Raw genomic sequence first — 23,481 nt, 5'->3', positions numbered from 1 at the left:
TCTTTTCACCCGGCCTGATCCTTGAGATTCTTCCACGCGTGAAGATAATTGATTGACTAGAGCGGGTGAACTCACTCGAGGATGCGATGCGGCCTTGCTCATTGACAGACAACCAGACGCCCAACCAACCACCCCAACGTTTCTTGACCATACTATGACCGGTCATTCAGCATCCGTCACTGTGGCAGCCAAGTTCGATGGATAGAGTTGTTGACAAAAATGTTTGCATTGAACTGTGGAGTTTCGTTTTGGCTGTTCGGAGTGTGAGAGGTTGACACGAAAAACCGAGAATCTCACCTGAAATGCTTCTGTGACCCATTTCCAACCCAAAAAATTACAATCTCATCCATCCACCCACTTTTTCTTTGTGACTAAGGTCTTTATTTGTGAAGACGGCAAACACATTTCGTTCGAGTTGATTGACCTTGTTGGAGGTCGGGTTGCATAATTGATCAAGCTATTCGTTCAACCGAGGCTATGCGTTGAGTTCTCTGATTGTACACAGTTTGCTTGACGCCTTTTGCCTGTCTAGATTCTTGATGAATGTTGCGTTGAGATGAGAGATTGCCGTGGGTAGCGATACTTGGGCGCGCTGATAAATCAAGCCGCGGCTCGAGAACTGAACAGCCTTGCACAGTACTTAAGGGATGTGGTCGGCGATGTGCACGGTCAACCCGGCCACAATCGTCTGACATCGCTGCGCGAAACAGCATTGTGACACGGTCACGGTGCACAGCCTCCCCATTCAAGACCTTTCCATTCTCCTCTTATTTGTTCTTTCTTCCCCACTTTCACGATCTTCTACCCTTCCAACATGTCTACACGTCCGCCTCCTCCAGGTTTGGCTTCTTAGACTCAAGATTCTTGTTCTTACCTCTCGTCGAAGGTGCCCCCAACAGATTTGGCTTCAACCGAGTCTACCGTACCAATCTAAGACCTGTGGTCATTGGGGGCCAGTCTCTCGCCTCTTTCCACCGGACATCGAAGCTGACTTTTGGTTTCTCTCAGTTGGTGCCATTACTGCGCTTTGGTCGCTGTTTTCGTGAGTTCACCATAAGTATTCTGATTCCGCGGCATTCTACTAACCTTTCTTTAGAGGCGTATGTTGTTATTCCTCCTCCCTTTGACCTGACTAACTCCTGTTCAAGATTAGCTTCTTCCGTAGTATCAGCTTTGACAAGCGAGGTATGTCGACCACATCATGTGCCACAAAATCTCACCAGAGCAGAGGATGTACCGAAACTCGCTACATTTGCGATTGTTCTGGGAGCAATCTACATGGCCCTAACTCTCATTGAGGTGTGTAACGGTTTTGTCTAGAAAGATTTTGCTCATTATACTTGCAGTCGTTTGGAGTACTGGCGGCAACGTTACAACGTGCAAGTCTTGTTGGGGCTTATGCATATGCTACATTTCTGGGCATCCTCCTCGCTGTCGGAGCCAGCGTCTTACGAATTGTGATCCATTTCACATCCAAGGGCGACATTCTCAAAGTCTGCACGGACATCACCACAGGTGCGCGGTTTGCCGTATATCCCTACGGCTGGTGGGGGCCCTCAAGACACGAAACTTTGGACGCCACCGATGCTGCGAACTGTATGTTTGGTTGTCTTCCTCTTGGTCTTCGTTGACTTGCCTACTAGGGTGCAACCGTGAGTATAACCGAGATTCGTGGCAACTGATCATCTCCCTGCTTATCACCATGGGTGAGTCACTGCGCTATTTTGGCGTTGTTCGTCTCTGACAACGGCTTTACAGTGATATGGGGCTTCTTCTCCGCTCTTGGCTGGGCTTACTACCGTCAAGTTCTTGACCCGACCAGCGTTGTCAACTCACTCCGCGCTCCCTCCAATCAGTTTAACGGCCAGTTCAACGGCGCCTATCCATCTCACTACAACCCACCCTACAATCCATCAGTGCCAAATCTGGGCTATGCTGCTCCTTACGCAAACCCCAATCCTGTCTATGCCCCTCCCGCTGGTCCACCTCCCCCTCGAGACGGACCAAAGCCTGCAGAATATGCTGGTGCGCCTGGTTATGGAAACGACAAAGAAAACCCCTTCGCCGATTTCGATGAACCAGTGACACAACCCCACACAGAACGTGATGTAACTAGCCGGCCCGGTCCCGGCGGGCGAGAGACATTCCAGTGAGAGCGGGTTTGGGTGTGTGCGACTGGATGGAAAAGGACTGCTATGTGAATCTACCCTATCTCAGTGTATTTTATCGGATGTGTCAATGTAGTGTAATGAGTACCAGTACCTGCGTAGGCATCTATTAGGAATTTTTTTAACCACTCCGACGACAACTTGTTGATGAAACTCAAGGGCTGAAGGTTCGAAGAGAGAGAAAGAGCGAATTGTGATTGATTACAACTTTAGATAAAGATGCCTGGTTGACGAGTTGAGTCGCACTACGAAAACTTGGATCAAATTCGCACCTTGATTAGCAACCGGTGGGTTGGCACCCGACCCAACCATAACATGGGCGCCAACGCTCGTGCGGTCTCCCACTGTGACAAATATATACCCTGGAAAGGCATGAAAAAGGAAAGCAAAAAATAAATGACGCATACCAGGCCCTGGAGGATAGACGCGATTGTTTGGAGGGCTCAAGATGGTGAGCGACCGTCCGTTGGGTGACAACACTGCGTCCATGAAGACGAGACGGGTGCTTGAATGGAAAGCGTGAGAGGAGAAACCAAGGTCCATCAAGGCCACTGTTTGGATATCAGATTAAATTAGATAGCGCGGGTTGAGCTTTGGACCTTTCAATCCCACGGGCGAGACGCCTGCTGGCATGTTGACGTCGATGGTAAACTATGCGCAAGACTGAGCTTCTTGCATTTAGGGGAACAGTTAGCGCCTACCCGTTGGTTGAAGAGAATTTTGGATGGGACATTGCTCAAAACCGGGCGTGCCATTGACATGAACGGAGGATCGAGTGTCTCGACGCGGAACTCCCTGACATTCCCTCGATGAATAGAATACAAGGCAGAGCGAAGAGCAGGCTTACGAAGAGAAGCCAGGTTGGCCTGCAGGGATTATGGTGACATTTGGATTCGGGTTCGAGCCTGCAAGGAGAATGTTTCTAACAGGCAAAGGTTAGGAGATGGAAACATTAATAATCGGGCTAGTTACCCTTGCGGCAGCAGAGTCACCGTGGAATGGTAAAGACGCGGGATGTTACTTGTCGGGAGACCGTCCTAAAGTGGAGTTGAGTGCAGAAACATCTGGCGAACGACATGCTTACCTGTGACATCCTCCTTCCCACAGCAGCATCAGGTGAATATAGGATCGGGGTCAAAACTGGATGGTCAGCATTGGAGCCACCAGTCGTAGTGCCAATTGAGTTGAGAGCAGCATAACCGCTCGCGCCGCCGTTGATAATTAGGATTTGGCCATTTGGCATGAGGATCATCTCCGGCATCATTCGGCCCTGCGGCATATGTTCGACTTCCCAGCCTCGTGCGATTCCGGCGGGTGTGAGAGTCAGACGGGCACATTGAGAGGTCGCCGGATCTTGAGACGAAAGGTCTGCAACTGGTGTCGTGTCGCTTTTCGTGGAACCTCCGCAAGCAAGCACTTCAGGAACATACAGCGGTGGGGAGAGCGGGAGCATCGTAAGGGTTCCGTCAAATGGATTTGAAACCCTTTGTCCTGGAGAAGGAAGTAAGTTACGCTAGTGTCACCGATAAAATCAGCCAGACCATTAGGAAGGTCCGGTAATATGGTCTCCTTGTTCGTCTCAATGTCGTAGATGATGGATTGGTTATTTGCGAGCATGAAGATTTTGCCATCTGGAAGCGCAAAGACTCGAGGGAAGAGATTGACAGGGGCAGTTCTCTGTAAGAAGGGGGATTGACGAGGGACTCCATTGTCCTTAGAAGGGAAAAACTCGAAGGAATTGACAGGGTCTAGGTGAAAATGTTAGAAAAGCAGGTAATCGAAACTCGTAATGGTATTAACCGGTCTAAAGTATTTTTAGCGAATTAGGTATGAGCTATGAAAGAGACGAACATTGTAGAATGGGACACCAGCGTGAACGCCCCCGACAACCATCAAAGAGCCGTCAAATATCCTCAAAGACGACGGATACCTGGTCGTGTTAGGATCACACAGTCATGTTGAGAGGAAACAACGCATACCACCGGGTTTCCACAAGATGAATGTTATCGAGGTCTTCAAAAATCGTGCAGCCAACGCCGTTGACATCCGTGCATGGGCCAAACATTCGTAGCCCCATTCTTCCGTCCGAAGCAGCAGTTTGATTCAAATCGGCAGGAGCAGGAATATTGCCTCCAACGCTGACCTGCAATGAGAATCAGCTTATGATCGTGATCGTGTTGGCCAAAACGTACCATAGTCCCATTGCTCAATAATGAGCCACTCGCACAAAACGAGTCCGAGACGAGCTTCAGAGGAGTTGCCTGATTAGTTTCAAGATTCCAGAGAGCTCCCCAAGCCGTCTGTGGAAGAAATAAGCATCTAGATTGGGGAGAGCGCTGCGACCACAAACCCGGCCATCAGCGGTCTTGAGCGGATCGTTCGTTGCTCGATCGAAAAATACAACGAGGGATGGAGACACGACAATGGCCTCAAGGGCCACGATGCCAGAGTTTCCTTTCTCAACGAACTGCCATGCCGGGGCCGGCGCAGTCGTCCCTTGAGTAAAAAGGTAAGCAAGCGCCAATAATGAACCGAGACGGAGCATCGCACGGGGGCAAGAAAAAGAGTGCAGCGCACGTTGTTAAATAAACATTTGGGCGATAAGGCTGGGAGAAGAGGGAGTGCCCAGATGAGAAAGAGTGCCCGAGAAGTCTGTTTGTCTAGCGTTTCCATCCTCGTTTCCTGATCGAGAGAGCCTTGAATCCAACGGCGAATGCAAACGGTGGGTAGAAAACGTCCAAATGGAGCGTGAAGAAACCGGTTGCTGGGATATGGGCAGCACTGTGGGGGTTGCAAAATGTTACATCCACGAGAAGTTCCCAATGGGAGGCTCTACGACGTGAATTCTCGCGACGAGTTGTGCGAACCGAACTCGTTTCAGTAGGGAAAGCGTGGATTCGGGCACAAATGACTCAAGCTCCGTTTCCTCATTTCTTGCGACTGTGGTTGCTGGAACTACAACATGGACCAGACCATGTTGGATATGGGTTGCTGGTGTAGCCGGAAATTTGAGGTGAACAAAATAAAAACACTGCTGGGTGAGGCGTATGCAACGGCAAGGAGGACGAGCGTAAGCAGCAAAACCAGTGACTGTGATTGGTGGTTTGTTCAAGAGTGAGAACCGCTGATGTCAGCCACGAAACGCTCACTTGACCTTGATCATGAACACTCACCAAGGTTGAACCATACAGCCACGCGCGTCTATTGGAACGCGCCGAGAGTCTGCGACTCAAAATCCTTTTAAAAATATCGTACGCTGTTCTCGGACTGGCAGAGTCGCAGGCTGGCGCTCACCTTTACGCGATGACGTCCAACCAGCCTGAACCGGTAACGAGACAACGCCCTCCCGACCAGCTCCTCTGAGACTATTTGGTGAAAAGGTCCCAATTAGACTTCCCACAACGAGGCATTTCGGATTTCTCTCGACCATGCTCGTACTATAAAAGCGCCTCCCTTTTAGCATGTTTCTTTCGTGGTTCACCACTGGTTGGGACAAAAAATGCGCATCACTATAGCCGCCCTATTGTCCTCCCTCTTGGGTCTAGCATCGTCCGCCCCGCCCGCTCCTGCGTGGCGATTCGTGGAGAAAGGCAACTCTGGGATTGTCGCTCTGGAGTCGATCGTCGTATCACCCACACTTGCTGTGTTCTTCGATCGCGCGACAAATGACCCACTGCATACTGCTAACGGCAAGGTCGCATGGGGCGCCCTGTGGAATATGGAAACCAACACGGCTACACCATTGAAATTGGTATCCGACACTTTTTGTGCGTCGGGCTCCATCTTGAGCAATGGTACCATGGTCAGCCCATTGTTGCTAGATCCTTTCTGCTCTCACTTTGCTTAGGTCAGTGTTGGAGGTCAAATTCCCGCTCCAGAGGACGTGAACAACACTGGCGCCGTCGATGGCCGCATGGGTCTACGTTTGTTTGGCCCTTGCACTGATGCAGCTGGGGTAGGCCCGGGATGCACAGTCTTTGAAGACCTCGAAACTCTCCACCTCGCGGAAACCAGATGGTCAGTATATATTCCCTCTATCCACATTATTTTGACCCTTGAAATCAGGTATCCGTCATCAGTCAGAATCTTCGACGGCTCTCTCGTCTGTACCGACTCACTATATGTACACAAAACCTGACCCTTTTGTAGATGATCATCGGTGGCATTCACGAGGAAACCAAGTTTTACAATGTACGGCGTTTCAAGTCTGATAGATGTCGAATGACCTTTTTCAAGACTGACCCTGTGAACTCGTTCGAGTTCTTCCCGCCCAAGGACGGTGGCGTTCCCAGACCATCCGCATTCCTCCAGCGGAGTCTTCCTGTTAACCTTTTCCCAAGGTTCAGTTGTTTCTTCTCGAAGATAAACTATTGATCTCCTGTTCAGAGCATTCTCTCTACCAGATGGCAAGGTTTTCATGCTGGCAAACAACCAAACGATCATCTACGATATCGAAGCAAAGACAGAGACCATTTTACCTGATCTACCCAATGGTCTGATACCACCCTTCTTTCTCTACATTAAGTTAATTCTCCTGCGCAAGGTCAACGAGTATCAAACCCATTCGACGGTACTATCACCATGCTCCCACTTTCTCCGCCACTCTTCACTCCTGAAGTGCTCGCGTGCGGAGGCTCCACAAAGAGCGACACCACTCCAGTTGAGCAGCTCTCCTCTCAGGACCCTGCGACCTCCCAATGTGCACGTCTCACGGTCACGCCCGCTGGGATTGCGCGTGGCTGGCAAGTTGAACACATGCCGCAAGGCCGAATGATGCCCGAGATGATTCTCCTGCCGAATGGTCAGGTACTGATTACCAACGGCGGACTCACGGGCTATGCTGCCGTCAATTCCATTGGCAAGACTACAGGGAACTCCAATGCCGACCATCCAGTTTCAACGCCGATTCTCTACTCTCCTGATGCCGCAGTAGGCAAGCGGATGAGCCAAGAAGGTCTCCCAACCACCAACATCGCGCGAATGTACCATTCGACGGCCTCCCTCACTCCCCAGGGAAATATTCTCCTCGCTGGATCGAATCCTAATGACAATGTCACTGTTGTTCCGCCTGGTCAACCTGGATTCTCATCGTGGGTGATGTCTGAATTGCCCTTCTCGCTTCTAACATGTAGTCAGAGAGCTGCGTGTGGAAACTCTGGACCCTCCTTTCATGTCGATGGCCCGACCAGTGCTCTCTAACGTCCCGTCCAAGATCGCATTCAACCAACGGGTACAGTCGCCTTATTCTTATATCTATCCGCTGACAAACTCCAGTTCAACATCAACATCGATATTCCTGCTGGCGTGTCGACCTCAAGCATCAAAGGTCTGCAAATAGCCCACCATCTTATCTTCCGACTTAATTTCCACAGTCGCACTCATGGATCTCGGCTTCTCCTCGCACGCATTCCACTCGAGCGAGCGACTCGTGTTTATGGATGCCGTTCTCGCACCGAACAAGCGGTCGCTCTCGATTATGAGCCCGCCCAACAACCGTGTGTACCCTCCGGGTCCCGGTAAGTGTACTTCCACACGTTTTCCTACTTGAGAGTTTAAACATGCACAGCGTTTATCTTTGTCACGGTTGGCGACACAACCAGTGTGGGAGCGCATGTTATGGTTGGGTCGGGAGCGAACCCGCCTGTTGCAGACCAGGGTAGGTGCTCTCTCAATTGTCAGCCATCACTAATCGCCCCCGCAGGAGTTCGCATCTGAACACTCATTTATTTATTTCACTTGTTGCCCCAGTATGTACCACCAACACGGAATGCTTTGAGATAGAGAGCGAGAACAAGCCTACTGCTTAAGAACGCGGTCTATATATGTCCAGCATTCCAGTTCTCGATTCTCCACGAATTTTCTTTGGTGCGTTCATTGAACAAGGTAAAACAGGCAATAATTATTGCGGCGCTGCCCCCCTCATAAGCTGCGCGTAATGTACTGTGCCTTGCCACCATATAACCATGCTGAGCCCGACGAGGCCGTGGAGGGTGCCCCAGACGATTTCTGGGGTAACACGATATGCCTCAAAGATCCCGCCAAACGAGGCCGGAATGAAGCGAGGGGCGTTATATAGGATGGTGGAGCAGGCGGTGTGGTAGACACACAGGCCGATGGCCAAAGCGCGTTTGCCGGGCAGGAATTCTGTGGGACGCAAATGGTGAACACTGACAGAATGCACGGGAAGCGACTCACCAGGTAAACTGTAGCAGAGGAACGTAACAAGACAGAGCCCGAGCACGAGAGCGGAGTACAACTATCGAAGTGGGTTAGACGGTGGCGGGAGAAGATAACACGACGTGCTTTTAGGATGACGAGGGTGGTGTTGTTGAGTTGCACGAAAGGGAGGCTCGTGGGCGAAAAAACACCCTGAATTGCCAGCGGGACTTCAAGTGCAATGTGGAGGAGGAAAACAACAGAGCTAACAGCGGTGGGTTGGTTTCTGTCCAGAAAGGTAAGAGACACGTACAGAGGGCTGCGACCGGTAGCAGACATGGTCGTGGAGGAGAAAGAAAAAGTGTGCTCGCGTCCACATCATCGTTGTTGGCGTTATCGGTGCCTGATTCAGACGTGCGATCACGAGCAAACATATGCGCTCACCAATGCCTTGTCTCTGGCCATTCATACCGACTTTCTGGTTGGAAAGTCTCCTTCAACACCCTCGCAGCTTCAAACTCCGAACCAGACATAGACGCGCGTTGAGCGTATCCGTTGACCACCATCCTAACACTAATGTCTCAGGCTATGCACCGTGCTCTTTTTAAATCGCGCACTCAATTTCTTCCTCAATCAACGCGTATTCGATTATCTATTCATACTAATAAGATGGCAACCGACGAATTCGCTCAACACGAGTCCATATCTGGTTTGGTGTGCCGTCGCACCCGGAGATTTGGAGCTAAGGGTGACTGTTAAAACAAAACAATGACGCGTGAGGAAGCATACCGGGTTTCCTACAAGAGGCTGGCCATCAGTCAAATCGACACAGAAGTTGGTGCCCTCCAGCTGGAAGCGCCCGTCGTGAAGCGGGACGAAGCGCTGGTTGGAGTTGACGCCCGTTCGCGCGGGACAGGCCTCGACGGTGAGTCTGCCGCCCTCAGTTCGGAAGCGCGCGGTGAGACACTTGTCGTTGGGCGTGCGGATGTAGCCGCTGAAGGGGATGGCGGGGACGGTCCACGTGACGCTTCCGGTGGGGTAGAGCTCCCGCAGGGCAGTGCATCTGACGAGGGCGACAGGCGCTTGGTCATCCTGGGATGAGGCCGCCATGCAGTACGGCGTGCCCTTCTCGTTACTGTCGAAGCTTGTGAGCCAGATACCAGGCTTGGTCATGGGGGCGGCAGCCCAGTCCTGAGTTGTGTGGGCAGAGCAGAGCGAAACCTGCAGCGATTCTATTACTCAATCTGGCATGAACAGTGGTTAACTCACCACCGCAGGCGTTCCAAAGCTGGCTTCGTGATCTCGGAGGTCGAGACACTGACCAGAGGCCGCGCCTGCCCATTCAAGGCTGAAGTCGGGCCGCGCAATCCACTGTTGTCTGGTATTAGTGTTGCTCTCGTCGCAGGTACCAATCTGCGCTGTGTCCGTGATGAACTCAAGACACTACGTTGCCTAGTCAGAATTTCACTTTGAGGCTAATCGACCCGCAAATCGCACCTTGTCGCCATAGACCCTGATTTGCTGTTTGCTAGAGGACAGCTCGTTCTTGGAAAACGCGACCTCCCAGTCGAAGTGAACTGTGTCCGGTTTATCTTTGATGTCGCCAAGTCTGCAATCCTCGATGGTGACCATTGCACCGTCGCGGTTTTCCCTTACCGCGAGGCATCCGTGGCCTTCAACTAGAGTCGGGGCACAGATCAGTCTTGAATGAGCCAGTTGGAAACAAAATATATCACAGTCTGGAGCGCCATTGTGGATCCGCGTTGCAGCGACGGCGAGGGCCAGAGAAAAGAAAGTGACGGACGTTCCGAAGATCATTATGGGTACGGAGAACTTGCTCTAGCCTTTATAAGAGGAACTTTGAAAAAGGGTTTGGCACAGAAGAGCGCGCACGCCAAGTTGTGTTTCGAGCATGCTATCGCAGGAAAATGCGGCCTGGCAAGAGCTTAGGCCTGGAATTACTACAACAACAGAGGAGGTGATCTTCGCATTTTCACTGCCTTCAGCGTTCACTGCCGGAGCTTTCATTGCAATTACAGCTGAAGAGCAGGGTATTGCGCAGGAAGAGTGAGACGTGTGAACACGGCGATGTCGGGCGACGTAAGCAGCTCACCCGACGCCAAATGGTGCTTGGTTTTCTGGACCGGAATGGTATTTTGATTCGATATATTCGCCCACTCATCCAGATATTGTTGCAAGGTGTTCTCTGAAGGGATGGACATGGATGTTGACAATGAGTTAAGTTAGCTCGTGATCGGCACATCCGGCACGCTAATGCCGGTGATGGCTGGCCGTTGACATTTCTCTCTCTGTTGTCTTCCCCGAGTCTTCAAGTTCCAAGCCCGATGAACTAAATTTATAAACGCTGTCAATTATAGAGCCCATGATGTCGTCCCTACCAGGTTTTTTAATGAGCAACTGGAGGACTCGATCGATTTTTGAACAGGAAGCTGTTCCCAAAAATTGAACATTATAGTTAAACGAGGAGTCTCTGGCGTCGTTGCTCTCCATTAGCGGCTGAATAGCCTGAAGTACTTGATGAAGGATTCCTTAATGCCAATCCTCAGGGCAAGTACAAGGTATACCGTGATATATATAGCCCAACCAACAAAACACCGGCTTCACATCAATCATCCTCCTCATCATCGTCCAACATCCCCTGCCCATTCCGCCCAAGAAAATGACCAAGCTCGACGTCGTCCAAATCTCGTTCCAGATCCAGGCCCTCTTCTTCCGGCAGCAAGTCAATCTCACCACGTAAAACAGACCTTAATCTCGTGACCTCTCTTCTCAGCCGTCCAATCTCATCGTCTCGACGCTGAACACGCCCATGCAGCTGCCTGATGTAGTCGTTCCCACACATCAGCAATTGGAGCTTGCTCACGCCCTTGTTGGGCCCTTCTCCACCCGCTTTAGGTGGTCCTCTGGGCGGAAGGGCACCAGGCAGCACAGGCTCATCGGCGTTGGTTTCGTTGGGCAGCGGAATGGGCGGGAGCAATGTCCTCAGATCGTCAAAGGTAGTCTTTAAAGAGTCGCGCCGTTTCTGTTCTGCCGCCTTATGCGACGTTTTCTTCGGGGGCAGATGTTGCTGTCGAGACGAAGAAGCCACGGTCGGGGTCAGTGCTTTAACATTAGGAGAGGCCGACTTCTTGCTTGATGATTTGATCGTCGTATTAATGCCCAACCTCCCAAGGTTCATGATGCTTGCTGGCGTGACAGGCGTCAATTGCGGCCCGAGTGCCGGAGAAGAGTGAGCGGGGAATGGAGATGACTCGATGGGAGGAGCTGGTGGTGGCATTGACAAGTCTACAGGCGACGGCGTGTCGCCAGGTACATTAATGCTGCCTTTCCTTGCTCTTGTTGAGCGAAGCAGCGGTGTCGAGTTGGCTGATTTAGACCGACTGTTGCTGCTTCGTTTCGGCGGTATCGGCACACTCGCTCGAATGGCTGGTGACTGCTTTTTCCTCGATGGCCTGCCAGACGAGGTCCCTACATCTTCATCGCTTGAAGACGCGGCATTCCGTTTCGTGCCAGCCCGTGACGCGGCAGAAGGTTGCTGGTGGGCCCCAAGCCACGGGCTCGTGAGTGGAGAGATATCAAAGTCGAGCTCGTTTGGGGTGGTCCTGAAAGCAATGTGGGCTGGTGCGGATGTTGAGCCGCGAGGAGGAGCGTATGGTTGCGAGAAAGTATCGTTGTAGTCGAGGATCATGGGAGAAACATATTCCACAGACGGTGTCGCACGAAGTTCCGTCGAATTGCCTGCTTTTACGTCAAAGACCGCAATATTAGCACGAGGATGTGTGTTTACGGACCTGGAGTGGGCAGCCCATGAAATGGCACCACCCTTTCTCGCGGTTCCGGTTCAAGACTTGGCGATGAACCCGAAATGAGAGCAATCTAGTCAGCAAGTCAGCTGTGAGATTAGAAAAGAGAAAGAAAAGATCGTTCTGACTTGTTGCTGGAAGATTTGGTTCTGCAGCTGTTGAAGCTGTTGAAGTTGAGACAGCTTGTACTGTTGCTCGAGGAGTGCGGCGGGGTTATAGCTCTGGTCGTTGACCCCCATCAAGCTGCCCATCGCAAGGTCCACTTGTGAGCCATTAGATGGCGGTTGTTGGTGGTGGAATTGGAATTGTGCGTGGTCTGAAGCGGCGGCCTGCAGCTGCGTCGGGTCCATGTCGGGGGGGAAGAAAGATGCCATAAAGTCCTTCGTCTGCTGATTGGGCGTCTCCATCGCAGAGGAGAAAAGAAAGCCGTCGATCGGCCCGTAAGTGTGACAAGTGTGACATCGGCCCATCTCGGAGAAATACAAGCATATGATTTTTTTTTCCCGTATCTACATCGGTCGCGGTCCCTTTCTCTTATCCATGCCCCATCCTGCAGCAGCAAACAAACAAAGCAGCGCTGGCAAAGCAGGTGCCGACATAGAGGATCATATTCCTGAATCGTCCGTCTCCAACATCGAAACCAGTTAACTGAGAGTGGTGGTGGGATGTGCCGTTGCTTCCACCGTATAATCGTGCCGATATGGGTGTTGAAACGATGTTGCCAATGCCACGCGATAGCAAAAGATACCCGTAGAGGCTCGTTGACGTCGTCACATCGTCCCCTGTGTAGAAAGTTATTCCGATGCTCTGAATCAGAAAGACTGGCTTACGAGCGAGTGGGCGGACAAAGCCAGTCCATAAGCTAGTCCATCCGCCAGCGACACTTCCGTAGGCAATACCAAATGCCAACAATCCGGCAAAGGAGGACGACAGAACGCCCCACAGGACAAAAGTGGCCGCAGATGCGGTAAGCAATGTTGCGAGAGCGAGCATCCAAAAGTTAAATTTATCAGAGAGATACCCAATCGAAAGCCTCCCGACAACAGAAGCACCATTTAACATCGCCAGAGCTAACGCTGAGTTCGATTGACTAAGATCAAGGTTGCGGGCGAATGCTGAGTACCGTCAACTGTGAAACTCAGGGTAGAAAAACACATACTGGGTAGGTATACAATCGGGATAAAGTAGGCAAAAGCTTGCAGCGTGTTTACAGTCAAAAATACCCAAAACTCTCGTCGTTTGAACCAATCACGTAGGCCTCGCGGAGCAGGGCCCCGAATTCGGGTCCGCGTTTGCGGGAGACGGCCGCGTACGAATGGTAAAAGTAAGACGAGGAGCACTCCGATGGTGATGGCGAGAATCCGCAAAGCTTTGCTGGTGCCGAATCTTGCGATGAGAGGCGGCAGTGCGAGTGGAAGCACAAGACCCCCAGCTGCGGTCCCAGCGAATAGGATTCCATTGGCCAAACCCCGTTTTGAGTTGAACCATTCTGACAAAAAAGAAAGGCATGCGAGATAGAGTATGGCTGAGTCCGATCAGCGTGACCGTGCTTCGAATTTAGGGCCTCACATACCACCACCAACGGCGTACATAATTCCTTGGAGTACAACAAGATCGATAACCTGCGGTGGATAAGACGAAGGAATATTGGTCAACAGCTAATTTACCGTTCTAGCGTAACTTGCGCCAAACAGCGATCCGAAACACATAAGAGAGCCTAACCACATGCCCTTCCTACGATGTTGAGGATACCTGGCAGAAATTGGATTGACAACAACCCCTACAGGCTACAATCAGCCCGTGGGATGTTGAGAGTCGAATCAAGTGATAACAGACCAGAACAATAGATGATTCCTGACGAAAGCGTCCCTACAAGCGGGAGCAGCGTAGTCGCGCCACTCTGAGAAGAGAATCGGGGGTCCTTGAGATATGCTCGAAGATGTGAGCCTGTATTATGGATGATGAAGGCAACACACAATCAAGGAACACGCCATACGCGTTGGGAAAGCCCCACACAATAGCTTCGACAAAAAATGCGGCTGCAAGCTTTCAAGAGAGGCAAATAAGGGGAAGTGCATTGAATAGTACGATGGCTGCGTACAAAAGACCACGCCCCGCGTCCACGGTCTGTCGGAGGTAAGGAGCTTTCGCTTGACGATGAAGTTTGGGAAGGTTCCGATGCAGAAGATGCAGGAGGTGATGGCACACGGGTAGCAAGCTCGATTTCACCGACCCTCGACATGGTTGTGGAGAAAGAAGAACAGAACGTGACTCATCGTTCACGTTAATGGGTTGGGAGATAATTGCTTACTAATCCGATGACATTAAATCTTCGGCCGAATCAGAGGCACCCAACTCCTCCTCATCCAGGTCATCAGATTCGGGCGGCACCCATTTGCGAGTGTTGAAAATGTCTCTCGAAGCATTGGTTTCTTCGAGAACAATACTGGAGAGAAAAGATAAGGACTACTCAAAATAAAACGGTGGAAAAATATACCTATCGAATAAATATATGGTTTCCAACTGGTCTGCTTCCCAATCTGAGCCGTAAGATTCGCCGTCCCACGCCCATTGATCCAGAGGATCACGGACCGAAGTACTCGTAGCCTCCATCCCACCAAACAGTGAGTTGACGGCTCCATGTAATAGTACACGTGATTCGACACCTGCGGTTGCCACAACTAGCATATGTGGATGGATCTGAACCGTGTTTACAACAGAGCTGTGGCCACCGAGACGCGTAAGTGGCGTATCTAGCTGCGCGGGAATACAGCGTGAGCCGGCCGGGTGATTCGCAAATGCTGATGCAAGTAAGCGATAAAGGACCAATTAGAAGCTTTTGACAGACCAACCACTCCTTCAAAGCCCATGTCCCATTCGTCTTTAGCGACGACCGTCTTTTTAGCATCGAGAATGGCACCGGGAGGTAACGACCAAGCATAAGCATGAAAGTCATCCGAACCGGCGATGTAAAGAGTGTCTTGATCGAGACCTGGCCCACCAAAGGCTCCGTGCTGAGTAGCTTGAATGAGGGTCTTTGATGCACCGAGGGCGAAAATGTACTTACTTTGATGGTACAACGATTGCTATATGTGCGCTGACGTGCTGAGACGGGTATTCCATTTGGCAGATTTGGAGCGCTACAAACCGCCAAAGGATTAGGGTCATGAAGGCCGTATATGGTTGGAAAGTAGTTCTACAATGGATGAGCGAGTTATGATGAAGCCGCTTTTACACACGAGCATCGTAACAGCAAGCTGTGTTCCTAGGTTGTGTTATAACGCGAAGAGAAACGTGATGCAGTCATACCTTGGCGATTGAAAACAACACTGCTCGGCTCAGGATTGGCCAGGAATATCTTGTCTCTGCGGGAAAGCCTGGTAGTGTACTTGAACCGTATAAGCCATGATTGACCAAAATGAAACAACAGGTTACCGTTTGTACGATTCCCTGATTGGTACGTTGGATTCCAGGACCAAATGCCATACGCCGGTCACGAAGACAGACTGCTCCACCAGTATCGCTCGTTACGAAAATATGATCCATGGTGGGATGAAATTCGACGCTTGTGACTTCTGCTTGGAGTTGTAGGGTGTCCTGGGCTCGAGCACGAGAGGCTGGTGTGGCGCGTTGATCATGTTGGATTATTCGACCGTCTTCACTAAGCCTTTGTTGAGACAAGACGTGAAGTGGTAGGACATGCATTACCCTGCGGTCAAAAATACGTCGTCTTGGACACAATGAGTGGCTATCCCTCGAATATTATCCTGGTATTCATGTAAGCATTTCTGGAGTCATGGTCGATCATGGGCACATACGTCGTGTTCTCGAAATACTTGATGAGCAAGTGAAGAGATTTTTCCACGCAAACCCATGGTTGAAACGTCGTACTGAAGCACCATGTTGTCAACCCCACCCCTTTATACATTTCAGAGGGGAGTTTGGGGTTGAAAAAACCGACAGACGAGTAAAGGTAACGGTCATGTGCAGAGAACTTGAGTTGGAAAATGTTTTTCTGCACCCATGAAAATGGAGTGCGGGAAAAATGAGGCCGACGCACATAGTGACCTGTTAGAGTATGGCATGGCGCTCGAAGGTGGTCTTCATACAGATCCCAGATATGAATATCAAGATCTAAACGAAATGTCGGTTTCTGAACTAACAAAAGAAAATGTATACCATCGCCTCCACTGGCCAAGAATCGCCCATTTGAGGACGAGAACGCTAGTGTATTGACACAGGACAAATGCTTGTCCAATTTTCTGAGGTGAGTTCATCGTGAGCGTCGCGTTGTTTCCTTGGTACCGTGACCAACATCGAGTAAGGAAAACCAGTGGCAATCAAAGTGTCGATATGGTGGCGACGCTGGCGATGAGGCCGATATAGACTCGAATAGAGGGAGGGCTCGCGCCAACGCAATGACTGGAGGTCTACTAAGAGGTTGATATTCTCATCAAGCTCATGATGGTTCATGGCAAGTCATCTTGGCGTGACCCTGCACGAATGTCTTCTGAACACAACCACGAAATCCTCGAAATAGAAGATGACGATGCTCGTCTTCAGCGAATTCGTTCGTCATTCACAGAGCGGATAGTCCATGATCAACAGACTTTCCACAGAAAATGCGCTCGCAAGACTGAATGCTTCAACCGGCCGGCCTATCAATGCGGACATGGCCAACATTTTGGGCTCTCCTCGCACTTTGGAGCTAGGGACGGGCAACAACGAGCACCTCCAAAACCGTGAGCTGAATGGCAATTGTTGCACATTTGCTCAATACACCGCAGTTCTGGCCCGTGTCCAAGCATTCTTACCGGAAATGGAGGCCTCGAACGCTCTTGTCGCGCAAAGGGCTGCAGAAGATCCCAACAGTGTGGATATTGAGAACGTTGACGACGACGAAGCAGTGATAGAGATGGCAAGTCCACTGGATTCATTCGCTCTCAGAAAGTTAACGATTGCTATAGAATTTGGGCCTCGGAGTATTTGAAGATAAAAGTGGGGAGTATTCAACGTCAGAAAGCGACGAATCTGAGGAAGAGACAACATCGGGTGTGTCTACCGTCTTCCAGCCAAAAAGAAATCACCTTATATTGGAACAGATTCGGAGAGTTCAGACGATGATTCAATAACTAATCGGCCAATTCGACCACTACCAAAACGCGGTCGGGCTCCCCCAGAAATTATTGTTCTGTCAGAAACATGACTCGATATGATGTTGCTGGGCGTCTCAACATGGACAACGTACGAGCAAGTCGGCAACAAGGAAGATGTTAGTTAAACCTCCCTCATCCTTTGGTGCACCGCGATCAACGCCGTTCATGGATACTCTACTCGGAAACGTTCAGCTTGGCAGTCTACTTCTGCTCAATCCTTCCATTTCACTCTGAGACGGTCTCAGACATCGCACTTATCCGCTATATCCTTGTCTCAGTCTCGATGGCTATAAAAGACCCCATGACTAGAACCGGTAGACCAAGACCCTTCAGGATTTTTCACGAACATTAACGATAACTCACGCCCAAAAACATGCACACCACCAATGTCGCATCGTTTTTGTCAGTTTTAAGTGCTTTCCTCGCAACTACAACCACCGTTTCTGCTTTCCCAAGGTCCTTTTTCTTCTCTTTCTGCTTCATCGATATCTAAACAGTCATCAGAGCCAATGAAGTTTTTGCTCGCGCAACATCTTGCCCAGCAGGAAGTTACTTCAACACCACGATAGGAGCAGGTGGTTCGTGTACTCGTTGCGAACCTGGCAACTTCTGCGCTGGTAGTACCACCGGCAAGAAACAGTGCAACAGCGGCACGTTTCAACCAGGTGACCTTGAATTTTCTTCCTCGTTACTTGTGCCGTCCTAATCTGAGTTTTCAGCCCCTGGTCAGGTCTCGTGTATCTCTGCAACCAATGGAAGCTATGTGCCAAACAACGGTGCCACTTCCCAGATTCCGTGCGCCATCGGAAGCTACCAGCCCTGTGTGTCTTCTTCCTTCCACAATCCTGCATTAATTTGACCAATTGCGCAGACGCTGGCAAGAACTTCTGTTATGGGGCCCCGTCTGGCCGATTCGCTGGCCAGCCTGGGATGAGGGGTGTTTGTGGGACATGCTGTGGCTGGGCTACCGCGCAAAGCAACGGCAATTCTGCCATATTCAAGTGCTCGGGGTCCACGCCGTTTTCGGGCCGTGCCTCTGGTTCGGGTTGTGTTTCCACCCGTCAGGGATGTGACCCCGTTGCAACTTGCGCTCAAGCACCAAATGGCGCCTGCCGTGAGTTTCGGTTCCTGTTGTTTTTTGTCGGTGACTGAGTCGATTTTCTTATAGCGGATCAATCTTTTGAATTCGTGCAGCCCCCGCCTGCTTATCCTTCGGCAAACCCATCTCAGAGCTCGTCACGACTTGTTTCAAGCTCCTCCCAGTTGCCTTCGTCTTCTATTCGACCTAGCGCATCATCTTCATCCCCGCTGCCGTCTATGTTGATGCCGCTTCCGTCCTCATCACGGCTGCCTTCGTCTTCAGTTGTACCATCATCATCATTGGCGCAGTCATCCTCTGCTTCGCCTTCGGTTGCGCCGTCATCGTCTGTTATCCCATCATCATCATCATCAGCGCCATCATCATCAGCGCCATCATCATCAGCGCCATCATCATCAGTGCCATCGTCGTCTGCGCCATCGTCTTCTGTTGGATCGTCGTCGGTGCCATCATCATCTGTGCTATCGTCTTCTGCTTCCTCTTTGGTAGCACCATCATCATCATCATCAGCAGCGCCATCATCGTCTTCAGTTGTACCATCGTCATCATCAGTGCAGTCATCCAGCCAGTCGCCCTCCCAGTCCGCGTCGCCTTCCGTCTCCAGTGTTTCCCAATCGCCTTCGCAGTCCCCCTCTCAATCTTCTTCCTCACAACCGGCACCGAGTCCTTCCCCATCCCTATCCACATACTCATTCACTGGCGCCCTTCAAGCCTTCAGAGTGGCCGACAATTCTGCGCTCGGCTATCTGATGCACACCACAAACAACTTGAACCATGTGGCTGTTGGAACGAGCCGCGCCGCTGCCCTCAACTTCCAATTCTCTGTAACAAACTTCGGCCCCAGCGGATCTCAACTAGATGTTACTGCCCTGGTGTGTATCCATACCATTGTTTATTCCTTTGGCTGACAAAGCACGAAGAACACGCCGTACGTCAGCAACTACCCACTTTTTGGGGGAATCGTTGGACCCGTGAGCACTTCGGACGATCTGGGTCCCGGGAGCTACAAGTATGACATCCTCAACCCAAGTTGAAACTCTGCTCATCAGATCTTAGCTACGCGTTCCCCCAGGGCGTAACGCACAGTAAGCATGCTTCCCACAACCTATGGCTACCTTGGGCTAACTAGCACGCTACAGCGAGCCCCGGGTCTACCCCGCAAAAGGTCCCCAACTCGTACACGGGCAACCCCAGCTGCGAATCTGCCATCGTTCGTATTCGTCCTAATTTTGTGGCATCGCATCTCACACCGATAAACGCAGTGGTCGTTCGATAACTCAACCAGGCTCCTGACCCCGCAATGGATCAACACTGACGGGAGTAAGTGTGCATGCGCCTTCTTTGGGAAGCGGTCGTTGAATGCTATCGTTTAGGCGCTCCTGCCACATACATAACCAACTTGCCTGGCTACACCATCGTGTTGACGGGAGACCCGGTGGCTTTTCAAAACACTTTCGGGCTTGGGGGAGATGTACGTGCAGTCCCTCGCTCTGAACCCTACTAATGGATATGCAGGTCATCTATCTCAAGCTCGTTGACTAAGCGGTTGTAGAGGTAGCTTCCTGTGTGCTGGTTTAAGATGCAATGATCAGTTTTCTCGATGTAGAATTGACAAGCGGTGAGGGCAAGGGTTGAGTGAACAAATAAGAATTTGAGGTTCTGAGCCGGCCTTTGTTGACTATCGTTGAGAAACAGACGGTGGCCACATTGTAACATGGGTGCTTAGCCTTCGACCACCAAGTTGAGGCCTTGAGTAACCGCTTCTCTCTCTGCAGCTGTTCAAAAGCCGCCATTACTTTCCCACGACAAATTCGATACAGCAAGCGATCAACTGGTCAGAACTCAAAACACACGCGATTCCAACTTCCACTCGGATAAGTAACTCATTCAACAATGGCCGACTAGCTTGAACAAGCCAAGCAGTCGCCGTGGACGAATACCTCGACGATAGGAAACGTGGTGCTTGCTAGGTTCTTCTGGGCTTGAAGCGATCTAGGCAATAACTTCACAACCCACAATCGACTAACCCAGTGTTGGCCACTGTGGCTGTTATGGAGGTAAAGAGAAGTAGGGATGGCTGGTCGGATGTCAAGTTTCGGAGCAGGTGAGTCTATCGACCGTTCTCAATAAAACATACTCAAGCGTGTTAGCGCTGAACCAGGCGAAACGACCCCATTTCAAGCGACTTGTATACTATTCAGAAACTCTACATGCTATTATTTTTATCACACCTCCGATTCCGTGCGACAAGACATAATTAACGTGCGATTGGTCGACCCGAAGGTCTCAAGCCCGAGGCCCACGACAAGGGTGCACGAGGGTTGTAAACCCTTCCTCGGGAACAGCAACGACGGCTCACATTGTCCGCGGCTTACTAGACTCAAATCGTCAGCAGTGGAAAAGATAAGAACGATGAAGCTTACCAGAGGGGAGTGCCACCTCGCTGTGTACTGGAGTGCTCAAGAACGCCGGGTCTGCCATGGGCCCCGAGCAACCGTGAGGCTCCCAGGGGGACATTCCCGACGGCAAGAATCACTTCCTGGCCCGGTCTGCGAATAAATCAAGTCAGAACAACCCAAACAGCGAAATGAAAGGCGACATACACGACTTGCAAACGACCAGACGGTGTCGCTCAGACTCCGGTAGGCAATTTCGCCAACCAACCCCCCGCACAACCAAGCTTTTCTCCAGGCAGCCGGCTACACAAGATACTCGGTCAGGATCGTGAACGGGTGGAGATTGACGATCCGGTTGGACGAGGGCTCAGCGCTATACCCGGAATCGGAATTTCCTAACCCACGGTTAAAGCAAGGACCCAGTCCCCAACATTGACCATGGCCCGAGTACCCATCCGCTTGCAATGAGTGACGCATCCACGCCGCCAAAGCATAGACTGCGAGTATCGAGCTCATGGGTGTTGGCCGGTCCGTCCCGAAATCTGACCGTTGTCGCGTACCTGAAAAGAGAACAGAAACCACAACACAACGCTGCCAACTTGCAATGGCCTACGTTCTTGTCGCTCGGGCAGTATCGCCACCCACCACTGGTCGGGCTATTCTGGTTCTCGCGGCAGCCGGTTCTACACGCGATACTGGGACTAGACACCGACGAATGGGAGTCTGCGAGCCGGTTGGACGAGGGCTCGACGCTAGACCCGGAGTCGGAATTTCCTAACCCACGGTTAAAGCAAAGGCCCAGTCCCCGAGGTTATGCTGCGGCCGGTCCCTCGCGACGAAAATAATGACAAAACCTGTCGAAGGTTAGTCGTTTCTCGGGGGCCCCCATGATTTTACTACAGAGCTTGCTGGACCTTTATACTTTTCGTCCAGACAAACCTCATGTGATCGCGGAGCGGGTACAGTGCGGATACAGGCGGATGCAACCAAGACTTGAAGTTCTTTCAGACATAGCTGATTTGCCTGTGGAGCCTTAGACAACCAGGCCGAAGGTCACGCAAGTGAACTCTCCAAGTTGGGCATTTTTCGACCTTCGATTTTGTTTTGCGGGTTGCGTTTGGATTATTAGTTCGGCCTAAGCGTTCCTTCTTCTTTAAAGTGCTTTCAACACGATTTATCGTTGGTTTGATTGTATCTCATAGAACGGCAATGTGCAAAGACTTGGCAAAGAATATGATCACGTGAGCGAGAATTTGATTCAAGAAGATTCAAGATCGTCGATTCGAACTAGTTCCTTCAAGCGTTGAGTTCTGTCTTTTCAGGATCGAATCAAGTATGTGCTATGTACTTTGTTCACCGTAATGTAACATTATTGTCTTGTCTTGTGCCTATTTTTACCACTTCAACTTGCCGCCCACACGTGCCCCAGCGTCTTTCTCCTCTTTCTGACCGCCATGTCTCGCACTCAACGATCTTACCATGGGCCGAAACGACACATTACTGGCAACAATATTCACGTTGCTCCCGCGTGGAAAAGCGCCAATACGATGAATAGCGCGAATGCTCCTAATGGTGGTCGCGTCCAACTTGCAGCAGAGCCGGGGAGCAAAATATTAATTGGCAGCCTGCCAAACGACGTGAAGGAACCAGAGATCGAGGTGCGTTCTGCTGCTTTTGCTACCAGTCAAAGTGCAGACAAGTTATATAGGACCTGTTCAAGAGAACTATCGGTCCCGTCCGCGAATTATTCGTCATTTACAACTCTCAAGGCCTCTCCAAAGTAAGAATGCGCCATCCAAAACAAACGAACTTGAACATAACTACGCCGTAAGGGAATGGCTGTTGTCTCCTTTCAACGGCCTGGGGATGCCCGAAAGGCGCAAGAACGATTCAGTGGCTCCATGATTGACGGTCGCAGACCAATTCGTATCCAAATAATTGTCGACGAGGCGGCGCCTGAAGCAACAGCAACCCCCACACGAACGCCAACACTTTTTGACCGCCTACAATCCCAGCCTGTTGCTGGTCCCTCCCGTGGACCCCAAGCTCTCAGATTTTCAGTTCCTGCGTGAGTCTGTTGCGTTCAGTTTCAAGTGGCACTACATAGCTGATTTCTTGGTCAAAGGCCGATACGACATGTACCCCATGTGCCTCCGCGGCCAGCCACCCCTTACAATGCCGCCAATAACCATATCGTTTTCCCCCCTGCGGTCCCTGTTGGCGCTGGTCTGCGACGTATAAAGAAAGGGCCAAAGCGCTTAAAGAAGCAATGGGCGGCGGCGGCAGCAGTAGCAGCAGCAGCAACTCCAGGACAACCATTTGTCCTTGGGCGCGCGCGGAAATCCAAAACAAGGGAAGAGCTAGATCGCGAAATGGAGGATTATCGTGCAGAAGGAGCTCAAATTGAAGATTGACTCGGTTTTGTCTGTTGCTTTGCTAGGTTTTTTTGACACTTCTCGCTACTTACTTGTGTCATCGAGTATCTAATCAGGTCCTCATTCGGGACGGCAAAAAATGTTTAGTCTACTGACTCCATTTGGGCAATTTCAAGATCGTTCCATATAGAGCTCGTGGCTAGAGAAGATGTTGGCTCTTTTTGGAGTTGGTCACGAAATTAAGCCGAGCAGCAAAAAAAATGGCTGTGAAAATTCTCATTCTCGTCTATTGTACACGTTCAATTTC

At 50.9% G+C, this 23,481-nt stretch overlaps 10 protein-coding genes across 10 annotated transcripts; 4 read left to right on the top strand and 6 right to left on the bottom strand.

The window, feature by feature from the left end:
- Window positions 1-814: 814 nt before the first annotated feature.
- Window positions 815-2,153, top strand: MIND_00143000 (DBR1 domain-containing protein; the record flags this gene model as incomplete). Its single annotated transcript, XM_037358357.1, has 9 exons — window positions 815-839; window positions 887-952; window positions 1,009-1,042; window positions 1,166-1,185; window positions 1,229-1,299; window positions 1,347-1,596; window positions 1,644-1,706; window positions 1,759-2,025; window positions 2,083-2,153. The coding sequence occupies 9 exons, from the start codon at window positions 815-817 to the stop codon at window positions 2,151-2,153; spliced, it is 867 nt and encodes a 288-aa protein (XP_037226267.1).
- Window positions 2,154-2,377: 224 nt separating this feature from the next.
- MIND_00142900 (uncharacterized protein) lies at window positions 2,378-4,713 on the bottom strand (the record flags this gene model as incomplete). Its single annotated transcript, XM_037358356.1, has 13 exons — window positions 2,378-2,391; window positions 2,441-2,530; window positions 2,576-2,719; window positions 2,768-2,819; window positions 2,870-2,963; window positions 3,016-3,090; window positions 3,141-3,205; window positions 3,253-3,659; window positions 3,710-3,916; window positions 4,016-4,098; window positions 4,148-4,311; window positions 4,361-4,468; window positions 4,519-4,713. The coding sequence occupies 13 exons, from the start codon at window positions 4,711-4,713 to the stop codon at window positions 2,378-2,380; spliced, it is 1,698 nt and encodes a 565-aa protein (XP_037226266.1).
- A 954-nt stretch (window positions 4,714-5,667) lies between these two features.
- On the top strand, window positions 5,668-7,883 carry MIND_00142800 (uncharacterized protein; the record flags this gene model as incomplete). Its single annotated transcript, XM_037358355.1, has 12 exons — window positions 5,668-5,970; window positions 6,016-6,185; window positions 6,234-6,270; window positions 6,318-6,359; window positions 6,405-6,508; window positions 6,555-6,661; window positions 6,712-7,258; window positions 7,305-7,398; window positions 7,443-7,494; window positions 7,541-7,684; window positions 7,735-7,824; window positions 7,870-7,883. The coding sequence occupies 12 exons, from the start codon at window positions 5,668-5,670 to the stop codon at window positions 7,881-7,883; spliced, it is 1,704 nt and encodes a 567-aa protein (XP_037226265.1).
- A 184-nt stretch (window positions 7,884-8,067) lies between these two features.
- On the bottom strand, window positions 8,068-8,663 carry MIND_00142700 (uncharacterized protein; the record flags this gene model as incomplete). The annotated part of the gene is made up of 4 exons (XM_037358354.1): window positions 8,068-8,312; window positions 8,364-8,424; window positions 8,472-8,589; window positions 8,638-8,663. 4 exons carry the CDS (start codon window positions 8,661-8,663, stop codon window positions 8,068-8,070), a joined length of 450 nt encoding a protein of 149 aa, XP_037226264.1.
- A 322-nt stretch (window positions 8,664-8,985) lies between these two features.
- MIND_00142600 (uncharacterized protein) lies at window positions 8,986-10,352 on the bottom strand (the record flags this gene model as incomplete). Its single annotated transcript, XM_037358353.1, has 5 exons — window positions 8,986-9,066; window positions 9,114-9,545; window positions 9,594-9,767; window positions 9,822-10,163; window positions 10,218-10,352. The coding sequence occupies 5 exons, from the start codon at window positions 10,350-10,352 to the stop codon at window positions 8,986-8,988; spliced, it is 1,164 nt and encodes a 387-aa protein (XP_037226263.1).
- Window positions 10,353-10,950: 598 nt separating this feature from the next.
- On the bottom strand, window positions 10,951-12,555 carry MIND_00142500 (BHLH domain-containing protein; the record flags this gene model as incomplete). Its single annotated transcript, XM_037358352.1, has 3 exons — window positions 10,951-12,083; window positions 12,137-12,221; window positions 12,277-12,555. 3 exons carry the CDS (start codon window positions 12,553-12,555, stop codon window positions 10,951-10,953), a joined length of 1,497 nt encoding a protein of 498 aa, XP_037226262.1.
- Window positions 12,556-12,682: 127 nt separating this feature from the next.
- Window positions 12,683-14,390, bottom strand: MIND_00142400 (uncharacterized protein; the record flags this gene model as incomplete). Its single annotated transcript, XM_037358351.1, has 8 exons — window positions 12,683-12,930; window positions 12,979-13,263; window positions 13,308-13,673; window positions 13,722-13,770; window positions 13,816-13,928; window positions 13,985-14,080; window positions 14,125-14,194; window positions 14,250-14,390. The coding sequence occupies 8 exons, from the start codon at window positions 14,388-14,390 to the stop codon at window positions 12,683-12,685; spliced, it is 1,368 nt and encodes a 455-aa protein (XP_037226261.1).
- Window positions 14,391-14,458: 68 nt separating this feature from the next.
- Window positions 14,459-16,621, bottom strand: MIND_00142300 (WD40 repeat-like protein; the record flags this gene model as incomplete). Its single annotated transcript, XM_037358350.1, has 13 exons — window positions 14,459-14,594; window positions 14,646-14,949; window positions 14,997-15,162; window positions 15,216-15,344; window positions 15,388-15,413; window positions 15,458-15,536; window positions 15,584-15,809; window positions 15,857-15,915; window positions 15,967-16,066; window positions 16,114-16,163; window positions 16,209-16,282; window positions 16,328-16,410; window positions 16,464-16,621. The coding sequence occupies 13 exons, from the start codon at window positions 16,619-16,621 to the stop codon at window positions 14,459-14,461; spliced, it is 1,590 nt and encodes a 529-aa protein (XP_037226260.1).
- Window positions 16,622-17,677: 1,056 nt separating this feature from the next.
- Window positions 17,678-19,945, top strand: MIND_00142200 (uncharacterized protein; the record flags this gene model as incomplete). The annotated part of the gene is made up of 11 exons (XM_037358349.1): window positions 17,678-17,760; window positions 17,809-17,969; window positions 18,024-18,125; window positions 18,176-18,418; window positions 18,473-19,275; window positions 19,324-19,412; window positions 19,460-19,488; window positions 19,543-19,613; window positions 19,666-19,723; window positions 19,777-19,874; window positions 19,919-19,945. 11 exons carry the CDS (start codon window positions 17,678-17,680, stop codon window positions 19,943-19,945), a joined length of 1,764 nt encoding a protein of 587 aa, XP_037226259.1.
- A 2,293-nt stretch (window positions 19,946-22,238) lies between these two features.
- On the top strand, window positions 22,239-23,213 carry MIND_00142100 (RNA annealing protein; the record flags this gene model as incomplete). The annotated part of the gene is made up of 4 exons (XM_037358348.1): window positions 22,239-22,457; window positions 22,508-22,579; window positions 22,632-22,867; window positions 22,925-23,213. The coding sequence occupies exons 1-4, from the start codon at window positions 22,254-22,256 to the stop codon at window positions 23,211-23,213; spliced, it is 801 nt and encodes a 266-aa protein (XP_037226258.1). The 5' UTR covers window positions 22,239-22,253.
- Between the last annotated feature and the right edge of the window lie 268 nt (window positions 23,214-23,481).

This window comes from Mycena indigotica (genome assembly GCF_014461135.1).
Source record: "Mycena indigotica strain 171206Taipei chromosome Unknown Mind.scaff0001, whole genome shotgun sequence".
In the NCBI taxonomy this organism is placed as follows: domain Eukaryota; kingdom Fungi; phylum Basidiomycota; class Agaricomycetes; order Agaricales; family Mycenaceae; genus Mycena; species Mycena indigotica.
This window is presented reverse-complemented; position numbering and strand designations above follow the sequence as displayed.